At 36.5% G+C, this 10,306-nt stretch overlaps 1 protein-coding gene across 1 annotated transcript; it reads right to left on the reverse strand.

Annotated features, from left to right (window-relative positions):
- Positions 1-2,703: 2,703 nt before the first annotated feature.
- On the reverse strand, positions 2,704-7,086 carry LOC129216712 (uncharacterized). The gene is made up of 2 exons (XM_054850929.1): positions 5,342-7,086; positions 2,704-2,707 (listed from the first exon to the last, which is right to left on the reverse strand). The coding sequence occupies exons 1-2, from the start codon at positions 7,084-7,086 to the stop codon at positions 2,704-2,706; spliced, it is 1,749 nt and encodes a 582-aa protein (XP_054706904.1).
- Positions 7,087-10,306: the final 3,220 nt, after the last annotated feature.

Below are 10,306 nucleotides of genomic sequence, written 5' to 3' on the forward strand. Positions count from 1 at the left end.
TGAAACAAAATTTTGCACACGTGATGGCAACATTGACACTAGAAAACGATTACAAAATGAAAGCAAAATGATCATTTATTACTAGAAAAATCTCACATGAATGGAGGTTTAAGTACCCTGTTGCGCCACCTCTAGTTGGAATTTAAGAATCGATACGGTCGAGCATTGAGGTACAGCAGTTTCGTACGATGTCTTACGTCTTCTCGTACCACAGTTGCTGTAAACGCGCCACTAATTTGATCAAATTTACAGGCTGTCCAATTTACCGTCTCAAGTGATCCCAGATATGCTCAATTTGTGACAAGTCATAAATCGCAGACCAGAGCATCACGCAGACCAGAGAAAGTGATAATGCGGAAGAGGAAATCCCTTTTCACCCTTGCTGTGTTTGACCGAGCATTGTCATGTTAAAAAATGGTTCCTGGGAGCCCCGTCGTGAGTGCTAACACGTATGAGTTTGATCGAATGAGTGGCACGTTTACAGCAACTGTGGTACGAGATGACGCAGGATATCGTAGGAGACTGTTATGTCTCAATGCCCGATTGTTTCGCTTCAAGTACATCGTACATTCACGCTAGAGGTGTCTTAACAGGGTACTTAAACCTCCATTTATTCGAGATTTTTCCAACCATAAATGATCAATTTGCTTTAATTTTGTAATCACTTTCTAATGTCAATTTTATTATCACGTATGTAAAATTTAGCTTCATTCTGGCAATTTCTTCTTGGTGTAGCAATTTTAATGGCCAGTAGTGTATCTATGTACACTTATATATGCGTATATACGTCGACTATACACGTATATACTCAGAAACTCAGGTATGCACATATATACTCGAGATACATGTGCAAACACGCAAATGATGTTCGTTTTGCGCGTATATACTCGCATATACACGTGACTCGTATATACTCGTGTAGACACGTATACACTCCTGCAGGCAAAAACGTATACATGCTTATACGCTCGTGTATACACGAATATACTTGAGTAGGCACATGCATGCATGTACCTGATGTATACATGTATTTATTCATATATGAACATGTTTACTCTTGTTTAAACGACACGTATATACTCGTGCATACTCGCATATACTCGTACATATACTTGTAACTATAAAAATAACCAAAATATACAAATAATAGGGTTATTTGTAACAGTTTTGTAGCTGTTTTTAACTATGACCACTTTACCCCATGCTATGACCACTTTCCCCCACCCCATGGGGTAAAGTGGTCATAAATACAAAGGGAAATGAAAATGTTATAAAACTACTTAAATCAATATTTTTTTCCCTGAAATTCAATGTACGTGTTCTTTAATAATGCAATGTAAAATAATAACAAAAAAAGTTGAAGTATTTAAAGAATTTATTGTATTTATTATCCACCTAAGTTGAAAACCTACGATTTTATGACCACTTTACCCCACCAGACCCTAAAAAATATAAATACTTTGATTCTAAAAAATTTCCCCAATAAATCTTGAATTATATTTCATCTATAAAATTTCTACGAAAATAGGACCCTATGTTATGAAGAGAGGACAGGTACATGTACGTCTGCAGCAAATGTTACACGAAATGCGGCGGCAATAACTGCTTTGTACGAATAGCTTTTACTTATACCTATATTTCGTCTTCGCTAAATTTTTAATATTAATTTTATTGGATGCTTAGAATTAACTTTGATATGAAGATTTTCAGATTAACTGCAATTATTGAGTGTTGTAACCAAGAAACCATATTCTTATTTTATATCATACTTTTTAGTGAGAACCAAGCTTAAAGATATAGTCTTTAGATTTAAAAAACAGATATATTTTGTCGGATCTTTTGGATTCGCGCTTTCGCTACGTCACTTATTTGAATATACCGAATACCCTCAGAAATTTCTCCCCAAGCTTTGGGCCCCGACTTGCTCAAGGGATACATCCTTTTTACTATTTTATAACTGACTAGCAATACCCGCACAGCGATGCCCGTGCTAAAAATTTAATGAAAGTCCGTTGAATTAAAAAAATGACGCCCCCATCCCCCTCTGATGTGAAATGATCATTTTTCTTTGTATAAAATGCGTACACACCTTTTCAAAAAAAAAAAAACTATTGAAGTTTCTTTGGAGTTTAAAACTTTTCGTCAAATCATTAAATTAGATTTACAGTTGCTTTAAAACTCTATTTAGCGAGTGAAGAGGTTTTTACTGCAATTTAAAATATTTCGCCAAATAAACAAAAAAGACATAAAATAATATCTTTCAAATGTAAAAATAGTTCCGCAACTCTATTGTTTATCGCCAAACTCGCCCAGCAACCACGCTATCATTATCCGTCCGTCTAACAAAAAAAAAAAAAAAAAAAAACATCCAGTGGAACATTCAAAAATCATCGTCAGAAAAAAGAAGAAAATGTCGTACATTTCACTCGGATAAAAACAAATCAAAAGTTTCTTTTCTTTCAAAACAAATGGCCAAAACAATGAATTACATTAACGGTTGCTTTAAAACAATAATCCTAGACTGAACTGCTCAGCGCCAAGCGACCACGCTACCGGAACCCAGCCCTTTTGCGAGTGAAGCGGATGTTTTTTCTTTGGCAATAATAAATGTTTCGCCAAACAAACAAATAAGTATAAAATCACATTAACAGTAGCTTTCAAATCTTTATATATTAAGAGCTGCGTTGCCCGGCTTTGCCCAGACTACCTAGAGAATAAAAATTGTGTCAAGTGACATATATTCAACAATCAGGCTTAAATAAAAGGAAAAAAAAAAAACACCATGCAAAATTACCCTTCCAAACAATGACGACAGATATTAAAATACTTTTAAGAAATTAAAATGCGAAAGATGGATTTAAAAAGCGTAACCATGGAAATACGAAATAAAATAAGTTTAAGAAATTAAATGCAAAATAAGGAAAGAAACAATGGATTCAAAAAGTGTAACCGTGGAAATGCGGAAATAAAATGGTTGACAACCTGAATCAAAATGACATTTTTCTAATTTGATTTAAAAACGCTTGTAACTTTTTTTCCTTTGAAGATAGAAGCTAAGTTTTTCGACCATAGGTAGAAAGAGATCTGGAGAAAAAAATGCCACTTTTTCCAATGGTGTCAAGAAGAAAACTGTGGGACAATTCCTTCACTTTTTATTGATAGATTTAATGAAGAAAGCAGTTGTTGTAACTACAGACTCGGCTTTTGTTTTTAAACACAATTTATTTCACAGCACAGGAAAGAAAGTTTGATGAAGATATTTACAGTGATGAAGATGACTCATTTTGATCTTATGATCCGTACATCTTAAAAATGAATATATAACACAACTCTTTTCGTAACGTATGCGTAACGTAATTCTACAAGAACGCTAATAATTTTGTTACCATTTTTCAAAACCAAAAATGGGTTGCCAGATCTCAAGTTTGAATATGATACAACGAAAACAGGAAATACAAAATTTGTTTGGAGTGGTAACATCCTCCCACCTTTTGTATTGTGCACATATCGGCTAAAGCAATACAAAATGAAAACCAGAAAATATAGTATCATGCAATAGACATGAAATTTCAATACTTATGAAAACACTTGACTAATAACTACTAATGAATATAACAATATCTAATACTAAACTAATTAGATTTTAACTATAATAATGAGATAAAATAAAATTAAAGTCATTAATCCAATCTATAAGTCCAGGCGTTTCACAGGAACAACTCGTCGACCACATCGCGTTTGTTTCACAGCCTGTAATTTTTCTTGGGGGAATGCTTCAGGTTGACAGCATTTTTCATTTGAAGCAACAGGTACTCCAATATCATCATCAGTAATATCAGAAGCATCTTCCACATTTTCGGGTATATCTTTGGAGATATCATTGGAACTAATTTCCAAAGGATAGACTCTTTGAACTGGACGGATGATTTCTCCATTAGCCACACGTAATCTAACTACTCGTTCGATGTTATCCTTACCTTGATATAGTTTGATGACACGTCCTAAAGGCCAATTTAAACGTTTTGTGTTTTCTGAGCCAATGAGAACAATATCACCTGGTGACAGGTTCTGTCGTTTGGTAGATAAATGAGGATTCCGTATAAGTTCTGCTAAATACTCCTTTTGGAATCGTTGACGTAGCTGATAACGTAGATTCTGCAGGTATCGAATGCGATTACGTAGATGTCTGGTATCTACGATGTCCAAATCCACAGTTTCATTTCCTTTTATGTCTTGTATAAAGTCAGAAGGTTTGATAACCCTCAACTCATTCGGATCATCATAAACATATGTAAGAGGACGTCCATTAACTATGCTTTCACATTCACATAGTAAAGTCACCATTTCCTCGTAAGTGACAGAAGCACGGCTTAATACCTTTCTCAAAAGTTCTTTAACGGTGCGGATCATTCTTTCCCACCAACCTCCATACCATGGTGCTGTAGGGGGATTGAAGTGCCATTTAATCTGTTGGATAGCACATTCAGATGTTATTTCTTGCCAGTTGAGGGAGCTGAGAGCTCTAGTTGTTCCCAAAAAATTAGTTCCGTTATCAGTGTACATAATAGAACTACGTCCTCTTCTAGCAAAAAATCGTCTCATGGCTTGCATAAATGCTTCAGTAGACAGGGATGTCACCAACTCTAAGTGAATAGCACGATATACCGCGCACGTAAAAAGCACTATCCAAGCCTTTTGCCTTCCTTTCAAATAAACAGGACCTGCCAGATCAGCCCCAGTCACTTGAAATGCAGCTACACGATTGATCCTATCAATAGGAAGAGGAGCAGGAACAACTGGTACTACAGGTTTTGATGTATACCTCTTACATGTCATACACTTCTGTAAAACTTCTCTAACAACTTTCCGTCCCCGAGGAATCCAAAATCGGTCACGTAGATGAGACAAGGTAGTTTGTACGCCTGCATGGTGAAGTGACTTATGAGTATATTCTATGAGTCTTCTGACAATTGGATGATCTGGCAAAACTATGGGTCGTACAAAATCTTCTGGATCTTGCCCTAGGATTAGCCTTGATTGAACTTTCAATATTTCATTTTCTTCGTAAAACTGAATTGTCTGAGAGTACTTCTCCCTAATGTCAGTTGGCCATTCTGATTGTATTATTCGTATCAGAGTTTCCTCACCCCTTCGAATTTCTTCGTATGACAGCTCCTTGGTCAACTTGCAAGAATTCACTTTGATATTCTGGCAAAATCTCAATACCCAGGCTATCAAGCGGATGATCCTTGGATAACTGGAAAAGTATAAAAATCTATTTCCAAAATGCTCCTTTGCTTCAATATTTAGATTAACAGCTACTGACTTCCGTCGTTCTAACATCGCTTCGTCAGGAAGAATGATCTCAGTGTAAGGCCAAAATTCTGGACGTTCATAAAGCCACTTTGGACCCTCCCACCATTGACTCCGTAAAAGTTCAGACCAATCACATGAGCGGGAAGGTAAGTCTGCTGGGTTGACATCTCCAGGGACAAATCTCCAATCTTCTATGTTTGTAAGTTCTCGTATTTCTTTCACTCTGTTACCTACAAACGTATTCCAGGGTTCTGTTTTAGTAATCCATCCCAGAACTATCATGGAATCTGTCCAAAAATACGTCTTTAAAGGCAAATTAAATGTTTCTAATATTGTTGAAGCAATTCTAGCTCCAATAGCGGCTCCTAAAAGCTCCAATCGTGGAATTGTTGGTCTCTGAAGAGGAGCTACTCTAGCCTTTGCTGAAACTAATGAGACTCTCACTTCCTCCTCTTCTCCACATCGTAGAAAGGCACAGCAGGCATACCCATGAGCCGATGCATCTGTAAATATGTGTAAACTGGCCCTTTCGAAAGTTCCATGCAATATCCTACGAGGGATCCTACATTTCTGGATAAGATCTAAATGCTTTGCCCATCGTTGATAGCGTAACTGCATTTCGGAAGGCAACTGTTCGTCCCAGTCCAACTTATTGCGCCAAGCTTCTTGGAGTAACAATTTTGGTAACAGTGTCGCAGGAGATGTGAAACCCACAGGATCGTATATGCCGTTAACAACGGAAAGTAATTTTCTCTTGGATACAACTTCAACGGAACTTATATCAGGACCAACACAGTACAGCTCATCAGTCTTTGTATCCCACTCGAGACCAAGAACATTTTGACGTTCCTGGTTCTGATCTCCACTGTGAGCCCAACATCTTAATTCAAACGAAGCAGCATTCATTATCTTCATCGTCTCAGTCTTGAACTCCACCAACTCTTCTTGGTCCTCAACGCTGGTAGTCAAATTGTCTACATAGAAACCCTTTTTAAGTTTCTCGACAATCGGCTGAAGAGATTCAAGTTGGTATTCCTTTGAATTAAGGTGGTGACGAATACTAGCATTCAAGAGAAATGGACTCGAAGTCACTCCAAAGACTACTCGACAATGCCTCCAGAATTCTAATTTTGATCGATCTTTGAAATTCCACCACAAGAATCTTAAAAAATCACGATCCTCCGGTTTGACACTCAATTGTAAGAAAGCTTGTTTTATATCAGCAATCACTCCTATAGAACCAGTGCGAAATCTTAACAGAAGTGGGGGAATCTGTTCCGAAAGACTAGGTCCAACACTCAAGCATTCGTTTAGAGAAGCATAACCTGGTCGTTTAAAGGAGGCATCGAAGACTGGTCGAACCTTAGTTGTAGCACTTGATGGTTTGATAACGGGCCTGTGAGGAAGATAATGACCAGGTTTCGAAATTTCGTCCTGCGGTACAGCTTCAATTATACCTTCTCTTTGCCACTGTGTCAAAACATCATCGTACACATCGTAGATGTTTTCTTTTAATAGACGTTTTGTTACTGAACGTAGTCTGGATTCAGCGACATCGTACATATCATATACAGGTGGATGTCCAGACAACCAAGGTAAAGCTACTTCATATCGTCCGCCTTCTAGAACTTCTAAGGTTTCTCTGAAATGGGTTAGAGTTTCTTCTTCAAGAAGGATCTTATTTTTTCTTTCTATTGGATCGTTAATTCCTAAAACTTCTAAATCCCAAAATTTTGGTAACTCGGTATTCTGCAGGGTTAACGTGACCATGTTTAAAGTTTCTTTTCTGTTTCCCAGACCAAGTACTGTCCAACCAAGTTTGGTTTCTATTGCTGAAATTCCCGTCTTTGTAGCTTCAATTCGTCCAGTAAATAATGATCCCAGTATATCAGCTCCTAGAAGAACTTGTACAGTTGGTGTAGAATTTCCCAAATCCGTTAATCTTACTCCCCGAGATTCTAGCTCACAAATTAGATTTGTATCCCTAATACGGGGTAGAGTAGTACAAATTTTATGCTGGTCAAGAAATGATACCCTTTTTCTATATTTGCCATCTAAACTTTCAATAAGAACACATAAGAAGATGCCATCTAAACTTTCAATATCTTCCGTGCTGCATTTCTGGAGTTATTCCTCCACCAAATAACCCTTGTGCTATGGTTTCTTGTCCAGAAGGAATGAGTTTAAGTTCTTGCACTAAACTTTTCTCAATATATGAACGATGGGATCCGTCATCCATAAGTGCACGAACACATGCTTGATTCCCTTTATTTCGTATTTTTATCATGATAGTTTTTAAATAAATTTCATGATCTGCTGGTTGTAAGGAAAATAAGGCTGTAGTGTTCCTCACATCTGTCATAGCATCTGTCTCAAAATTACGCTTCTCCTTCCCTGACAAATCCGGACAAAGTAAGGCATAATGTCGGCGACCACAAATTTTGCATTTTACATTACTGTGGCACCTTTTTGCCATATGACCTGGTTTGAGGCAAACGAGGCAGCATCTCTTACGCATTACTTGCGATTTTCTGTCCTCATAATTCATGTCCGATATTTTCTGACATTCCTGACTTGGATGAGAACGATCACAGAAAACACAACTGAATTGTCTTGCGGTTGTGCTTGAAGTTAGTGCAGCAGCAGTAGGCTCATCTCTCGGTACTGGTTTATGGGAATCTTTTCGCTTTATTCCACTTCCAAATGCAGTTTCTGCTAAAGCACGATGCTCTTCGCCTTCGACTTCATGACGTAAGAAAGTCATCATATTTTCAAGAACCTTCTCCTTTGTGAGAACAGAATCCTCTTCTATGACTTCTCTGTTGAGTCTATACCTATCCCAAGCCTTTAAAATCTCGACAGGAAGACATGACTCCACAACCGGGAAAAGCATCGCTGCATAATTAGACGTTGTCACACCTAATGTTTCTAATGCCCGTAAATACGAACCAAGTTTATCGTATAAATCAGTTAGCTTAATGTTTGATTTACTGTTTACTAGTGATAAAAGATCCCGTATATAAACTTCTATCAGTAAATCCTTTCTACCAAATCTGGACTCTAAATGTTCAATAACTTTCGAATAATTGCCCTTAGATGGCGGATAACTTTCTACAATATCACGAGCTTTCGTTTTTGGCTTTAATGATGATAACAAATATTGAAATGTCTTCTTCTCTTATACTTTCATTCTCGTGAATATTACAAAATTGTCCCCAAAAAGCCACCCATGATCTAGGCATTAGTTCATATTCCTTTAGGCGTAATCTAGGCAATTTCAAATTATCAGGTGTACATTTACTTGAAATAACAGAATTGCTTTCTTCCTGTTGATTATAATGTTTTTCATATATAACTCTCATTTCTGTGAATCTGTCTCTGTAAGATTCTATCGTATCGTAATCTTCATCCGTGAAATTAATGACTTCTTTAATCTCTTCATCTACTTTAAATAAACGCTCCGCTTTCTCAACGACTTTGTTATACTGAGTGTGAATATCCTTTTCATTATCGGCCTTACTATGGATATCATCAAATGCATTTGCTGCTATTGTAAAAAGGCGCCGTAAATTAGTTCTTTCATTTCGTAATTTTTCTTGCTCAGCAATTAATTTGCGATCAGTCTCGTCTAATTTCGAATCTGTAGCCATTTTATTTATCTTAAAATCACCTTGAACATTAACTGCAATGAATAACAAACGATCACTCACTTACGTAATGCAGAGAACAAGATCCTGTCACCGGACGCCAGTTGTTATAACTACAGACTCGGCTTTTGTTTTTAAACACAATTTATTTCACAGCACAGGAAAGAAAGTTTGATGAAGATATTTACAGTGATGAAGATGACTCATTTTGATCTTATGATCCGTACATCTTAAAAATGAATATATAACACAACTCTTTTCGTAACGTATGCGTAACGTAATTCTACAAGAACGCTAATAATTTTGTTACCATTTTTCAAAACCAAAAATGGGTTGCCAGATCTCAAGTTTGAATATGATACAACGAAAACAGGAAATACAAAATTTGTTTGGAGTGGTAACAGCAGTGCCTAAATTTCAGCTAAGTCAAAAAAGTTTGAGCTAAAAACACAAACTACTCCCGCCGTAATGAAGTTGGAGCATTGAAACAAATTGTTTAGAACGCGGAAAATTCTACCCTTTTCAACGATACATAATATTAATATGTGCAAGTAATTTTTCACTCCTATATTCGGGAATTTATGTGAAATTTGGGGCCTAAATTGGAATAAAAAAGAACTATTTATCGGATTTTTTCGAATTATAGCCTGTATCACTCAGAAAGAAAGCACCTTTCATATAGTGAAGGACATTTTTAAATAGGTGCAGTGGTTCCGGAGATTACCTCGAACATATAAACACACAAAAATCCGCCCTCTCTCTTTATAATATTAGTATAGATATCGAAGTAAAAAATATGTTATTTTTATTTGAGTGATTACTTAGAAAATGTTAGGCAACAAAACCGTTTGCTGACAGTTGCTATTAACTAAAGAAAATAAAAAATAAAAAAAAAAGCAAGCAAATTAGGGGACGGCGTTATGTAGTTATTGTACAGAAAGTTCTGTAAGCAATCAAGCCAGCTGGTTGCCAATAACTGTTATTTTCTTACTAGAGGCATATATATACATGTAATCAAACCAATTGATAATCCGTTTTTTATTTTAATGCAAAGAGAGTCCTGTGAAAGTTAAAGAAAAAAGGAAGCCCGGAGTCGGAGTCGTACTCGGCATGTTTTCAAACGACTCCGACTAATTTACCCTAAAATCAGTCCGACTCCGAATTTTCGACTCCGACTCCACAGCCCTGCCTATTTATGTTCTAATATAACATGTGACTGGTCTGCTTCTGCTCCCTCCTGATTTTTGTATCAAGATGTTTTTACTTCCTTTTACAAAAAAGGAAATATTGTATTCGCGAAAAAAATTTCACTCAAAAATCGACCTCAATTTCCATTTTACTCA

Source organism: Uloborus diversus, chromosome 2 (genome assembly GCF_026930045.1).
Source record: "Uloborus diversus isolate 005 chromosome 2, Udiv.v.3.1, whole genome shotgun sequence".
NCBI lineage: Eukaryota > Metazoa > Arthropoda > Arachnida > Araneae > Uloboridae > Uloborus > Uloborus diversus.